Source organism: Sciurus carolinensis, chromosome 14, assembly GCF_902686445.1.
Source record: "Sciurus carolinensis chromosome 14, mSciCar1.2, whole genome shotgun sequence".
Taxonomy (NCBI): Eukaryota; Metazoa; Chordata; class Mammalia; order Rodentia; family Sciuridae; genus Sciurus; species Sciurus carolinensis.
This window is the reverse complement of record NC_062226.1, coordinates 1,546,111-1,561,061: the sequence shown is the minus strand read 5'-3', so window position 1 is coordinate 1,561,061 and position 14,951 is coordinate 1,546,111. Positions and strand designations below refer to the sequence as shown.

Genomic DNA, 14,951 nt, shown 5'->3' with positions numbered 1-14,951 from the left:
GAGCAAAGGAACTGGCAGATGGAACATGGCACGTCCCTCCAACAGAACGCTACCTAACAAGAAAAAGAGAATCACCTCTTCTCCAGCACCCGCGACCCCACGGTCCAGGGCAGAAGCCAGGAGCAGAAGTTCGTGGGCCAGATGAAGACAACATGGCTCCGCAGTGCCCAGATGGGCCACCTATGGACTGTGGACATGGGGGGCCACCCAGCGCAGGGCTCCTTGGGGGGAGGTTGAGTGGGCTCCGAGTGTTCTGGGGGGACTGGCGTGGCCTGGGGCCCACCTCCGTGAAGCTGCCACCCGACTGACTAACATCCACCCACGGAAAACCGGAAGCCAGGGCCAAGAGAAACAGAAGGAAGTACAGAAGCCTGCAGAGTGTAAGGGGCTGCTACCGCCCTGTCTCTACAGGATTAACGACACGTCAGCAAAAGTCCCTCAGAAACCACAGCAGGGAGAGCTGAGTCAGGAACCCGAGGCCAAGCTCACCTGACGTGGGCTTGTTTAGAGCCACGGTACCAGAGAGCAGCGATCTGTCACAGCCACGGGCGTGCAGCTCAGGGCTGCACCAGGCCCTCCTGCCCTGGGCATGAACCCGGCGCCGAAGCCAAGCGGCTGGATGCCATGTGGAAAGAACCGAGCCTGCCACGTGTGCCGTGGCTCCCAGGGAGAGGGGCCACGGAGCAGAGCAAAGGCACACACGGGCTCCAAGCGCTGGGCAGACAAAGGCTTCCTCAACAGGCTGCAGAAAACACGGACCAGAAAATGAAACAAACACCTGGTCTTCACCCAAGTGTAAAGCTTCCGGTCTTCGAAACACCTCGGAGGTGGACCAAAGACAGGCCGGACAGGGAGAAGACATTTGCAATGTGTACATTTGACAAAGGATTTGTCCACACACCAGGGAACTCTTAAGACTCTTCAGGAAAAAAGAAAAAGAACGGGCAAAAGACTTGAAGAGCTGTGCCCGGGTAGCAGTCACCAAGGGAACACCTGACAGGTGGCGAGACCGCAGCAGGACCCGCTGTGGGATGCAAGGTGACAGGCGGCACCCAGGCTGTGGGCACTGCAGACCACGTGGCAGACCAAAGTCAACGCCCCTGGCACCTGACCCAGCTGTTCCACCCCCAGGGTGAGCCATGAGAAGCAGGCCTGGCCCCACACAGACCTGCATGGGCTCTACCCCTGGTGGCCCCTGGTGGCCCCGCCAGACCACAGCAAAACACGCGGAGACAAAGGAGGAAGCAGGTACATCTGCCACGTGGCCAAATCCCAAGACACGGCAGGGAGAGCAGATGGAGTGCTAGGGGGTCCCACTCAGGCAGCTTCTACGAGGGCAAGGGACGGCGACAGAAAGCAGGTGGGCAAGCCTGGGGACAGGGAGGGGCAGGAGGACGGCAGGGAAGCATTTCCGGGAGTCCCCGATGCCCCGGGGGTGGGGATGGCAGGGTGTCTCCCGAGGGTCGCAGGCTGCTCGACCTGAACACTTGGACAGTACTTCTGCTGTCTATTAATGCTGCTGAGGAAGAGAACCCAAGAGGAGGAGGAAATGCCTCACAGGCCTCGCGGTGACACTGGTGAAGGCCCTGCTGTGCACACGGGTACGTGCCTGCCCTACCCTGAAGCTCTAGAACAGCCAGACTTGCCCAGGGATGGGACGCTGGAGAGCCTCTGGTGACAAAGGACTTGTCTGCACGCAGAAGCCAAGGACAGGATGGACAGGGTCATTCAGGGAGGTCACCAGTGGGGCTCCCAGTGGTGACCACAGGACAGTGCCTGGGGTGTCTGGGGACCCTTAGGTGGCCACTTCATGTTTGGGGGGACAGACACACAGGGGCTGGCACATTCCCTACTTGGTCAGAGTCGCCCACTTGGTGGTCATTTGACAGGGAGGTGCATTTAAAAGCTGTCCACCTATGCCAGGGGTTCTTCCTGGCCTCGCACCAGTCACGCAGGGCCCAGAGCACCTTGCTCCCTGGGATAGGAAGATGCCAAGGGACGAGAGGCCTCACTGAAAAGGGACAGACCTGGAGCAGGAATCTGCGCTGCTTCCCTCTCAGAACCAGGGGTCCCACGGCATCAGCACTGTGGGCAGGTGGGGTGCCACTGTGTGTATCCAGCTGCCTGTCACAGGCCCTGAGTGGTCCTAACTTTCCCTGGGTTCAGGCAGCCCTCACAGGCTGGCCCACAAAGCTGGACATTGAGCTCAGCAGTGGACGGCAATTTGCTGTCCCAAAGAACGGTATGCAGGTGACAGTGTGCAGAACACCAGGAGTGGCAGCCCCAGGGAGGGGGAATGAGGACAGGCAGCCATGTCCTCGGAGGAAGGGCTGGCAGACGTGTGCAGCTGGCATAAGTACCAAGGCAGGCCTTTGCCTCAGTCTCCAGAGAGTGACAGCTGCTGGCCACCACTAAACATCTGCCACCCAGGGGGCTGGGGGCCAGCCGAGGGTTAAAGATGGGGAGGCTGTGAGGCTCCGTGGGACCTGGGAGGTGGAGAGAGGCTGGGCAGCTGCCCCCGCCCTCGCAGAGGACAGGACGAGAAGCCCAGGCAGGGGCTGGTCTGGGCATGCCCTCTGGGCTCCCTCCCATCCCTCGGGCCTTGCCGGCCTCCTGGCCTCACAGGCTGGGGTGGAGACAGCCCCACCATGCTCAGGGCAGCCCAGGGACCTGCACGCTGCCTGTCTTCCCAATGGCAAGGCACACGCGAGGCAGCAGCGAGCCCTCCTGGCCACCACGGCTGGCCCAGGAAACCAGATGGACCCAGGGACGGATGGAGGACTCACTCCCTGCCCTCCTGGATTGGACTGGATATGCAGACACCTACCTGGGCTGCGGCTGCAGACGCCCTCACACCCTTCCACTGCCCAGGGCCCAGGACTGGGCTCTGCCAGGGCGTCCGTGCTCTAGAGACGCTGGTCTGAGCACACCCCACGTCAGGGCGGGCCGCAGGCTTGGCTCCAGAAGGGGACCCAGCGTGTGTGCATGTGCACTGGTGTGCTCGAGTGTGAGCCTGTGGAGTGGTGTAGGTGTGGACACTCGGCCCTGTCCCGGGAGCCTGCCGCCCTGCTCCAGCCCGTCCGCACCTTCCCCCTAGCGCCCTGCCATGGGCTGGAGGGGTAGGTAGGCCAGCAGTGAGTTGCCCTGCCCTGTGAGCGACAGCAACCTCCCAGGGGAGGGGGACCTGGCTGGCACCTGCAGGTGGGGACCGAGCTGGCAAGCATCACTGCGTGGGGCCCAGGCCTTCCCCGTGGCATTGCTAAGGACATAACAAAACAACCGAGTCCTTTGAGGAGACTGGGTAAGTCGAAGGCGGCGGCTCCGCCTGTGGAGGACAGTACAGGATGTGAGGCATGAAGGAGGCAGACAAGGTGCAGCCAGAAGTGCCGCTGGGCTGGGGACCCAAGACAACTGGCCGCTGCCCCTCCTGACTCTGCCCATTGCACGGGAACGCCATCCGCACTCTTGGCTGTGGGGAGGCAGCCCACCACGTGACTTCAGGCACGTGACGGGCACTGACCCCCAAAGCCCTGAGGTCACTCCAACCAACCTCTCCCTCGACAGGTGGGAACCTGAGGCCGGAAGGAGAAAGGACGCCTTACAGGGCACTAAGAGCACTCCAGATTCCACCAGCTCAGAAACGGGAGTGCTGTCCAGCCCTCAAGGGGCCCAGGCAAGGGGCAGCAGATTGTTGGCCTCCCGAGCTGTCCCCAGAGGCGGCCAGGCCCAGTGCAGGAAGCTCAGGGCACGGGGGCCAGCTCCCCAGGGCAGCTCTGTGTGGGGGACAGGCCCTCCCTCTGCCTGCCTACCCCATGGCCTCCCTCCCCCAGCACACCCAGTGATGCCAGCAGCGTCACTGCCAATAACCTAGATTTTAACCAAGAAATCTCACACCCCCTTCCTCTGCCCCACTTATGGACTTGCTGAAGAGAAAAACCACAAGAAAACCCAGACTGTGGCACCGTGAGCCGCATGGGACAAGGCCCCACGGTGTCCCAGCACACTGCCCCATCGCCAACACCTCTAAGGTCAGGCAGGGCCGGGTGGGGCTGGGCAGGGCTCTCTCCCGTCACCTGTCACCGGCCCCTGCAGGGGTCCCGTTGCCCCCCAGGGCTCTATGCTCTGCTGAGCGCTGGGGGAGCTGGAAAGGCCTGGCCAGGACAGCGGGCTGCTAGGAGCAGCTGGGCAACCTGACCCCATCCTGCATGTACCAACTCCAAAAGCCTCTTCTCAGTCACTGCCCCCCTGGTTTCTCAGAAAACCCCTGGAGGTAGGTGGGTGGGCTGTTCCTGTGCAGGGGAGGTGGGGCTAACCAGGTATAAAGGGACAAGGGCACTGTACACGCTGTTGGACCACACTGTGTTCCCAGCCCTCCTTACACAGACCTTATTTCCTACCGTCCACAGCTAAGGTCACTGGAGTTGGCAGGGGTGTGCAGGGACTGGAGAACAGAGATAGGTCTGTCCCCTGTGGTTCACCTCCGCAGACCCCCAGTGAGGCCCCCTGCCATGCTGCCCTAACCCATCCACAGGGCTGTGTCCAACTACCAGCATGGTGGAGTCCTCATGGACCACAGGACACACCAGTTGGCCAGGATGTCTGCTCTGGGAGGTCAGAGTGACAGCCCCATCCTATGCAAGCCCCAAGCCTTGTGGTCCCTGAGAGGGCTATCTGGGCCTTGCCCCTCCTCCCCGCACGGTGGTCAGCAGGCGCAGAGCAAACTGCACACTGAGCGGATTCCCTGGAGTCTGTGGCCGAGCTGGGTGCATGAGCTTGTGAGGCCTGCACATCCGGTCAACTCGGGGCTGCTGCATTTTTTGATTTCAGAAAAAAAAAAAAAAAAATCAACCCTGACCCTGCCATGAAGACAAGAAAGCGTCTGGCCCAGCTCAGCTCTCAGGAGCCCACAAGCCACCATGCTGAAGGATGTGTGCAGGACAACACTCCACGGGGCCCGGGGCCAGGGCCGCGGCTCCTCCTGCAGGCTCCGAGAGGCTGCTGGGCAGCCACCGCAGGAGCCGAGACCCTGCCACCCAGTCTGCAGCCACAGCTGCTCCAGAGGCACCTGGCCGTCCCAAAGGCCCATGCCAGACACTGCTCCTGACTCTCCCCAGCACTGACAGACCCCCTCAGGCATGAGACGTGGCAAAGGGGTAGGGAGAGCCCCCACGCTGCCCCTCGGCCCACCGGCCTACTGCAGCACCACGTGCTTGGGTCCAGGCCACCACACGTGGCCCTGCATGCAAATCAGCATGGGCAGAGGCCCAGGCACACCACAGGTTTACAGGGGACGTCCCATCCTGGACCCTAGAAGCTGGTCCCTCCGCCCAAGAAACCCCGTAGTCTCCAGGATATTCCTACTCCACAATGCCTGCATCTCAAATTCGGGCATCCTGGGCTTAATGATCCCCGCAAAGGGAGCAGCCCTCCTCAGCAAAAACGAGCCAGAGGGCACTCATTCAGCTCTGGGCACATTCTGGTCTGGCACTGGGGCTGGGCCCAGGGGGGTGAGCCAACAGAGGTAGGGAACTGCAGCCTCAGAATTGGAGGGAGGTAAAACCTCACAAAGGACAAAGAAACTGAGGCTGAAGGGAGGGAGGCAGGACCTGCGGGGTACCACACTGCACGGTGCCAGGCACTTCACAGACAGGGAAACTGAGGTCTTGAGCTGGCAGTGATTGTCCTGTGAGCCCTTGGGAGGTCACTGGGCCACTGAGACCCTTGGTTTCCTCATCTGTCCAGTGTCAGGACCCTTCCTGCACACGCTACCGCAGCTCTGGCAGAGGCGCGTGGTCTGTCATCTCACACAGCACCAGGCCTAAGCTCCTCGGTGACGGGGCTCCTGCCCACCACCCCTCGGGTCAGCTTCCCCTCCCTCCTCCAGGCTCGAACACTGTGCCTGCAGCACAGTGGCCTCTCCAGCCAGGCTGTGAATGCTACTCAGGCCGCTGGTGCCCCGTGCAGCGCAGCCGGCCGCCTCGCGTTACCTGCGTAGCTGCCGCTGGCCTTGATGTACATCTGGCCGTACTGCTCCTCCACCATGGTGTCGTAAGCCTCGTCGTCCTCCTCCTCCTCCTCGTTGTGGTAGGAGGTGGGGCTGTCGGTGGTGGGCAGGCTGCTGGCCCCGGGACTGGTCCGCTCCCCCTGGGGGTAGGGCACCTGCTGGATGCTGGGGATGAGGGTAGCCAGGCTGGGCACCCCGTAGTAGGAGACTCGGGGCAGCTTGAGAGGGGCTGCGCCAGCTGCCACTGCCACGCTGTCCCGGGGCCCTGTCTCCAGCGGACGCTTGGGAGCTAGGCCTGGGCCTGCAGCCGGCGGCAGCTCCATGGCTTCATGCTTCACACGGGTCAGCAGCGGAATGGGCACAGAAGGGGACACAACGTAGGGCGTGGCGCTGGCGGCGGAGGCCGGCTGCAGCTGATTGCAGGGACTCTGGGGTTCAGAGCTGGCGTCCTCGATCATGGTGGTCTGCGAGTCGCAGTGGGGCGAGCTCACCTTGAACATGAGGTCTGTGCCGCGCTCCACGATGTGCTGGATCTGCAGGAAGCCGGCCGTGTACATGACCACGAGCTGCTCGCTGGCCGCCATGGTGAGCTTGCCCGTGTAGCAGAAGGACAGGATCTGCTGGAAGCAGGCTGGCGGCACGGTGCCCGGCAGCTCGAATGCACTCTTGCTGTTGCCGCTAAACAGATCACGGAAGTAGAGGCTGCTAGCGGCCAGCACGGCCCGGTGGGCCTTGAAGGCTTGGCCCTTGACCACGATGGACACATCGCAGTAGAGGCCCAACAGCCGCTGCTCGTTGAGGCAGCCGAGTACGGTGTTCCCAAAGTTGGGGATCTCGATGTGCAGCATCTGAGACATGGTGGGGCACACGGATGGGCCTCAGACTCAGCGCGGGGCAGCCCGAGGGGGGCACATCTGTGGGGGGACAGCATGGTCAGTTCCCTGCACAAACACATGCTCGCCATCCTGCCTGCCAAGCGCCCACCTCTCCTGACCCCTACGAAGGGCAAAGTACGGATGTGCCCTCCTTGGCGGGAGTGATCCCAGAGAAGGGCTCCAGGGGGTCTTAAGGTCTGGCCCCTGCTGAGGGACAGGGCAGTATGAGCCAGAGCACGGCTCAGGCAGGAGGAGCTGCAGCAGCTTACCCACTGGGCAAGGCTGCCCACGGAACCCCTGAGCTGCTCCATGAGACCCCCTCCCCCAGGACGGAGCTTCAGATGCCAGTCTTTGCAGAAAACACGGGGCAGAGGCTGAACCCTGGGGGAGGACAGGGCAGGTTGGGACAGGCAAGTCACCAGGAGGGCTGGGGGGACGGGTGAGGGCCAGTCTGGGAGAGTCTCAGTAGCAACTAGCTGTTTCAGGGAAAAAGTTCCTGCGGACAAGGAGCCCCTCCCTGCGGCCTCGGGAGGGGCCCAAGACCAGGCTTCGGAGGCGTGAGTTTCCAGTCTTCCCCTTTCCCTCCGGGCAGTCTTGCGGGGCCCTGGGGAACGGGCCTGGGCAGCTGTCCCCTCTCAGGACCCTGTCCGGCCTCAAGCCTCCCTAGGATGGTGGGGAGGCGCAGGGGCCGCCTGGGGACGTGAGCTGAAGAACTCGGCCAGCGGCACCCCGCTCCTCCCCCGATGGAGGGGCCTCTGCCCCGCATAAGAGCTCCGGCGTGCCGTCCCAGGTGACCCCCCGCAGGCGCGGACCCTGACCCAGGTCCCAAGTGGTCTGGAGCGCGCTGCCAGAAGCCGGAGTTGGAGACACCGCAGCCGCACTCAGGCGCCCTCCCTCCCGGCCGCGCTTCCAGCGCCGGCCAATCCCTGCTGGCTGGTCCCGACCCAGGTAACTGGAGGGGTCTCGGGAGGGTGCGGGGCTGGGCAGGCGGGGGCCAGGCGGCTGTTTACCGGGCGCCTCCGCGAGGGGGGCGGGGGCGGCCGGAGAAGGCGCCGGCCCAACTCCAGGGCCACACAAAGGGCCGCTGTGTCCCGCGGAGGAAAGTGCCGCGGCCGCGGAGGCGCCGGGCGCCGGGCGGAGGGCGGAGCCACCCGCGCCAGGAGTTGGGCAGGTGGGCGCCGCCGGAGGCCCGCAGTGCCCCCGCTGCGGAGAAGTTGCCGGCGCGGCCCGGGGCACCCGCGGCGGGGACCTACCTCCAGCCGCTGCGGCCGCGGCCGACGCTGCCCGCTCAGCCCGGCAGGGCAGGTTCCCCGCTCGCCCGCCCGCCCGCCCGCCCGCTGCTCCGGGAATGCAGCAAACGGAGCCGGAGCCCCGGGGTGGGGAGGGCGGGAGCCGGAGGGGGGGCCGGCCGGGCGCGGGGCTCGGCGGCCGCAGCTCAGCTGCACCCAGGCCGGCTCTCCCGGGCAGCGCGCAGCATCTCAATGAAGCGGCCGGATGCAGACGAACATTCAGGCAGCTCTCAGGAATGAATAGCCGCCTTTGATTTGGGAGCTGAAGTAAATGCCAGCTCCCAGCCCGGGCTTTAAAAACAGTGGCGCGTTGGTGCCAGAGGAATGCACGGCTCCGGGTGTTGGTGCAAGACAGACTTTTGATGACTCACTGCAATGCAAACAAAGATGGCAGAAATACTGTACTGTACGTGGAGAAATGCTTGGTGGTGCCACGCAACCGAGACAGCCTGGAAATTTATAGTGCAGTTTTGCATATGAATTACCCAGTAAACTGCTTCCCTGCCATCCAGGACAGCCCCAGTGTCAAAGCATTTAAACTATTCCAAACAGTCTGCAGGGCTGGCACAGCGGAGGCTTAACTCTTCCAGGGCAGGCTGGTGGCTGGGTGAGGGGCTGGGCAGGGGCTGGGGGCCAGGGACTAGGGGGCAGCTGGGCAAGGAAGCGGGGTAGGCTTGGTGGCAGGTGAAAGAACAGTAGGGGGCCGAGGAGAGGCACAGACAGGGAATGCAGGGGCTCCCTCTCCTTGGGACCTCAGCGCCTCTTCCCTGTGTGGCCACTGGGTCCCATAGCAGCGCCCAGCCGGTCCTGCCCCAGAACCCTCCTGGCCCCACTCTTCTTCTCATTACTGCCTGGCCCTTTAAGGACAACTTTGTGGCCAGGCAGCCCTGCTCCTGCCCACAGTGGTGGTGGGCACTTGCTCCTCTGCACACTGGGCTGTGGCTACAGGGTCTCCCTGCAGACCCAGTGGCGAAGTTCAGCTGTGCAGTGCCCAGGGCCTCAGCTGTGCATCCCTGCGAGTCTTTCTGGGGAAGGGCAGCCACGCAGTGCTAGTGCAAGAGGCGGCACCTCCTTTCTGGCTCACAACACTTGCTAGACCCAAGGACCCTGGGGCACACCACTGGACAGCCACCGGGGTTACCTGCCTGCCACCAGCAGTGTCCCCAGCAAGAACATATTCTACCAGCAAGAAGAGAGTGGAGTGGGCGGTGGCGAGGTCTGCTCCAGTCCAGCCCAAGATTCTGCCACCTGCCACCATCACCCTCGCAATGAGAAACAGGGGGAGGCCTGGTGGAGGCAGCCATACCACTGGGCCCCTCACTCCCAGTGTCCCCTCCAAGCCATCCCAAGATGCAAGAAAGAGCCATCTGGCACCTCCCTATTTACACACTGTGGGCTCTGCTTCTCAACACCAGACATAAAACAGGGCAGGAGGACATCCAGGTGTGGAAGATGCCCAGCTGGCCATGCAGAGGGCCCTCTGCGGTGGCTTTGCCTCCTACAGAGATCAGTGACAACTCTCAGTGTGACTATGACAGGAACTGGGATGTTTTCGAATCAGCTGCTGAATGTGAAGAGCTGGGCTCATGGGACAGGGAGGCCCAGGGCTCAGTCCTGTCCCCTTGAGGCCACACCCTCCACCCTCAGGTTGCACACTGCTTCTTCCAGGAAGTCTGTCAGCTACCTGCCTCAGGAGCTCCACAAGGGCAGGGCTAGGTGGGCAGCTAACTGATTGCTGGGCACTGCTGGAAGGAGACTCTGCTACCCAGCAACGCACAGCATGAAGGGAAGGGCCCCAAAGGCTCCCTTCACAGGGATATGGGCACCCTTGCCAGGGCTTCCAAGTAAGCCACTGGCTTCTGTGCCAGCACCCTCAGCTCAGGGAAGGGAGGCAGGGCCACCTGAGCCAGGAGGGGTGGCCCAGCCTGGTCATAGGTAGCCAGAGGCCAGCACCCTGCACAATGGCCCCAGAGGGTCCTGACGACTCTGGGCCAAACCAACCAGCAGCCAGGTCTAAACAGCAGGGAACAGAGCATGCTCCTGGGGACTGTCCCTTCCTAAGAGCAGGCCCTCGTCTGTCATTCAGGTTGAAAGCCCAGGTCCTGCTGGCACCAGGTCCAGTGTCCTTCCATGACTTTCAGGTGCCAATTATGAACCTGGTTCAGGGTGGACATTGGGACAACTACTGAGAACAAAAAGACAATATTTGTAAAGCCTTTGGCTTGACCCCACATAGTAGGAGCTAGCAGTGCCCAGGACTTGCCATGACCTGAGCATGTGGGCACCTGCGTCCACAGTTCAGGGCCTGAGCCAGGGAAGGGCCCATTATGCCCCCAGAAAATGACAAGACCAACTCATCCCTGGTGATTGAGGACAACTGGCATAGTGCTGCCCTGTCCTCAGGCCACCTGTCCTGGCAAGGCTGCTGCCCACACCTGGTCTGGGAGAACCGGACAGGAGCTGGTTTTAGGTTGCTTTCTTAGAAGCCTTGGCTGGGGCAAGAACAAAGCTGAACTTTAGGAGAAAAGAATAAAATGAAGGCTTGGCGGACATTCCCGGGGCCTGAAAGCAGGACAAGCCAAGCGCTGACCCTGGAGCTGTCGCTGGAGAGGAGAGGGCCTCTGTCTAAGCTGGCCATGGGCTGCAGCACAGCTGCCCAGGGGAGGGACTGGGCCTGGCTCCTAGGGCACAGTGGTGGTCAGTATGCCCTGTGACCTCGCCCTTTTGACTCGGTTTCCCCACCCCTCTGCTTCCCAGGCGAGGCGCCGTGTTCCTTCCCCCTGCATGCCCTTTGCTCACCGACATTTCTGAAGAGCTGGGCAGAAAGTGCACTCAGCCACCTCCCCAGCAGGGTGCCTTTCAGAATGGAACTCACTTTGGGAAACCCAAAGGCCAGGTCCAGGCCCCACTACTGAGCCTGCCCTGTGCCCTCATCCCACAGGGACATACATAGAAGGCTCCTCTGGGCCCACAGACCCCTCCCAGAATGAGAAAAGATGGGTACCAGGAGGGGAGGGGGTTTCTTCTCTGCAGACAACTCCCCAGAGGAGGCTGGGATCTGGGAGCCCCCAAGGTAGCGCAACCCCCAGGAGGACACAGGAAGCCCAGGGAGGATGGCAGGTGGTGGTACAGGAACGAGAGTTGGACATGGGACCAGTCAGCGCAGTCTGGCAGGAGGGACACTGCTGCCAGAGCTGAGTCCCAGGCAGGACTCAAATGAGGACACCAAGTCCCAGGAGGGGACCAGGCCAAGGACGGCCCCCTGGGACTCCAGGTGCATCTGGGGACAGATGCTCCAGCAGACACAAGACCACCCGAGCACGCCTCCAAGGCCAGAGAGTGGGGACTGGGACAGTGGCCAACAAGGAGAGCCGCCTTTCTGGAGGGACATGCACTTGGCTGCTGCAGGACCACCACCAGCAAGCGGAAGGGAGGCGAGACGCATTACGTTAAATTATTTTGCAGGATTCAATTTTACCAACTAGTAAGAGGTTCCGGATCTCAGCAGACACGCAGGAGGGAGCGGGAGACACTGTGAGCATTCTGGGGAGAAAAGGGAGCCCCTGCCCCATCTTCTCCAGTTGGAGACCCCTCCCCAGGAAGCCCCATCCACCTCAGTCAGGGCCCCTCCCCTGTCCGCCTCTGCTGCTAGGCAGAAGACGGCCCGGCAGCAAATACCGAAGGCTCCTGCAAGGCCAGTCCAGGTGCTCGCGGGGCGTGAGGCAGCCACCCCAGGGCAGCCACGGTGAGGTCCACCACAGCAATGCCCCAGCCAGCCGGCAAGTACACGAGATGCAAGGCACAGCTGGTTGGGGCTCCCCAGGGACGGTGCCAGCATGGGCTCTGGGGGTGGGTCTCATGTTCCAACCCCACTTAACTAGGGGACAACGGAACAAGCAGGGCCCCGGGTTCACCCTTCCAGGTCCAGCCTGCTGGCTGGGGCGTGCCCTGGTCCCGGAGGAGCTGGGTGAGGCACCAGGTTTGGCTGTAGGTTTGCATTAAACTTTTAAGACACCGCGAGGCAGAGCTGGCTGCCCAGGCCTCACTGCTAATGGAACTGCCAACGGCCCACGACTCAGGCAGGCAAAGCAAGGGACATGGGGTGGGCTCACAGCCTCCCCACCATGCCCGGCCAGCCCACCAACTGCACATGCTATTTGTCTGTGCCACCATGTGGCAGAAACAAGGAAACCAAGGCCCAGAAAGGGCAGGCCCCCTGCTGAGGCCTCCAGGCCAAGAGGCACTGGGGTGGGGCAAGGCCCGGCCCAGTCACCACGCCCCTGGCTTCCCATCTCCACACACAGCGTCCAGGCCACCCAATGACCAAGAAGGAGGACCTGCCCTGATCGACAGGACTTCTTGGGCAAGTGAGACCCGCGGTTGCCTGAGGGCCCCAGGACTCCACAGCAGAGTCCACCTCAGCCTCTGCACGGGAGAGAAAAGCAGGCACAGAGGTCTCCCCAGCTTCCAGGTCCTGGGGAGCAGGGGGCCCCAGCCTGCAGAGCCCTGGACTACGCTGCTCCAGCCTGGGAGGGGCTGTACTGCCAGTAAGGAGCCTGGCGGCATGGCAGCGCTGTCTCCCTCCAGCGGTCCCCGGGCAGCCTCCTCCCTGACCACAAGCCTGGACCAGCATCAACCATAAAAGCCGGTTCTAACTGCACTAACAAATGTTTGCCTGGAAAGCTTTTTTCTTTTTTTTTTCCTTTTCTTTTCTTCTTCTTTTTTTTTTTTTCCAGAAGAAGAAGGGCAGCCTGCCAGAAACTGCAAATTCAAAAATTTCTTCATCAATCTTCCCCCTGGGTCTGCACTGGTCTTCAGAAAGGGGGGACATAACTGGCTGGGAGGTGACATGGGCAGGTGGGTGTTTTCACCACCCCAGGGAAGAGCCCAACAGCCCCAGGACAAACGGGACCGGGATCAGGCTGGGGCAACCTCCACAGGCCACGGTATCTCCATCCAAGAACACTTGGTCTCAGGGGTCGGCTGTTGAGGGTCCAGTCTGGGGTCTGTGTGGCCCAGACAAACCCCATGAAACAAGACAAGCAGGTGGCACCTCTGGGCAGCCACACCTCGCCCGAGGCAAGTCCACCTGCCAGGACATGGGCCTGCACCCTGCACGGTCCTCTGACTTCCTGTGGATGGTTGTTGGGGGGCAAAACAAAACACAGTGGGACCTGCAGTGGGGGGCAGTGGGCTGGGAACGCAGCAGGAGCCCGCGGCCCGCGCCCCCCAGCCCTGCCCTCCCTGTCCTGCAGACCAGGGATCCTGCCCGCCGAGGGGAGCTCCCCAGCCACAGAGTCGTTCCAGAAGGTTTCCAAAGAATTAAGCAGTGTTTTGAGAAGAGCCGACATCTCCCTCACCCGTATTTGTAATTTAAATAACATAAGCTTGAAGAGTGTCTCCCCTGGGCACAGTTTAATAACTTAAAAAGCCAGCACCAGCCCCACAGGCACACGGCCCCTCCACCCTCACCTGCTGAAGCAGGTCTCCAGCTCCAGCGGGGGCACCGGACAGCAGGGCAGGGGTGACCCTGGTAGAGGACGGCCCAGGAGCTTGCCCTTCTACCCCTAGGAGGTCCCAGAGCGGCTTGTGCCCTTGACCCTCGCCACATGGGGGCCAGAAGCCAGATCCCAGGGGCTGCAGGGGGTGGGCACAGGGAGGTGTCCGGCCAGCGCTGGCCCTGGGTCACCACCATTCCCCACACTTCCCAGCACACCCCTGTTTAATATTCATGGCTCTCCCCATCTGCATATCGTGCCATAAATAGTCAGAGGCGAGGTAAGACACAAAGATCCCTGCATTTCTAATTATGCTTAAAAATCTAATGTAAATCAGACCAACACAGAAGTACTAAATCAGCCACTGGTGGTGGTGGAGGGGGATCGTGCTGAGACAAGGCCACTGCTTAGGAGCCACCCCCACCCCGAGCCCCTAGCAAGGTGGCTGCTGGTGACAATGGCCCAGATGAACCAGGCCTGACCCTGAGTACATCAACCTCACCTCTGTTTGGTCCCTGAAGTAGGAGCCCACTAGAGAGCAGAAGGGATGTGGATGTACCTGAAGGCCACTTGCCCACACCCAGGGCGTCCTGGCCAGGCCAAGGCTCCCTTCCTGCCTGGGAGGCAGGCCCTCCCCCACACGAGTACCAGGCCCAGCTCAGGTGGGGTCCACAGGCAGCTGTCCACTCCCGGAAATACCCACAGGCCCTAGGCGCCCTCTCTCCAGGATTTGACGCATGGGCAGCAGAGATTTGGAATACCACTTCTAGGCACTGCTGGCTCTGGGTGAGGAGCCAGGCAGTACTTCTGGGCAGAGTACCAAGCCACTGAAGGCCACAGGTGCTGTGGCAGGTCAGTCTCCCGCCCTGCCCCACTGCACTGCCCTGCAGGGTAGGAGCCCTGCTTAGGCAGGAGGCCTGGTGGCCAGGCTCTGGCCTCTGGCCCTTCCCTCCTGCCTGCAGGGAGACAGAATATGAGCAGCTTCAGGATGAAGCCTCCAGGACAGGGACAGGGCCCGGTCAGCATGGCCCAGTGGTGGAGAGCATGTGGTGCCAACCCGGGGGTGGCAACCAGGCAGATCACAGGGTCCTGAGGACGGCAGGTCAGCTGGGGCTACAGGGCGCCCAAGCAGAACTGCCACCCAGTGAGTCCTGGCCAGGGCCAAGCTGAGACATCAGCCCTAGTGCAGAGCTTATTCCTGGAACCAGGGACACCATCTGAACCTCAGGCCAGAGCAGCCCAAGGGGCTGGCAGAGCTGAGGCCAGAAACTTGACGAGCTCAGTG

General features: G+C 62.2%; 1 protein-coding gene across 2 annotated transcripts in view; it reads right to left on the bottom strand.

Annotated features, from left to right (window-relative positions):
* The window catches only part of Nacc2 (NACC family member 2), a 54,725-nt gene that overhangs the window by 20,134 nt on the left and 19,640 nt on the right, over positions 1 to 14,951 (bottom strand). The window contains exons 1-2 of one of the 2 annotated variants that reach the window (XM_047525111.1): positions 8,133 to 8,418; positions 5,988 to 6,918 (exon numbers count right to left, since the gene is read on the bottom strand). In XM_047525111.1, coding sequence (XP_047381067.1) covers positions 5,988 to 6,861 — 874 coding nt within the window. In that variant the 5' untranslated portion in view covers positions 6,862 to 6,918; positions 8,133 to 8,418. Of the gene's footprint in view, positions 1 to 5,987; positions 6,919 to 8,132; positions 8,419 to 14,951 lie in introns of those variants that run through there. The other variant, XM_047525110.1, reaches the window with a different exon arrangement.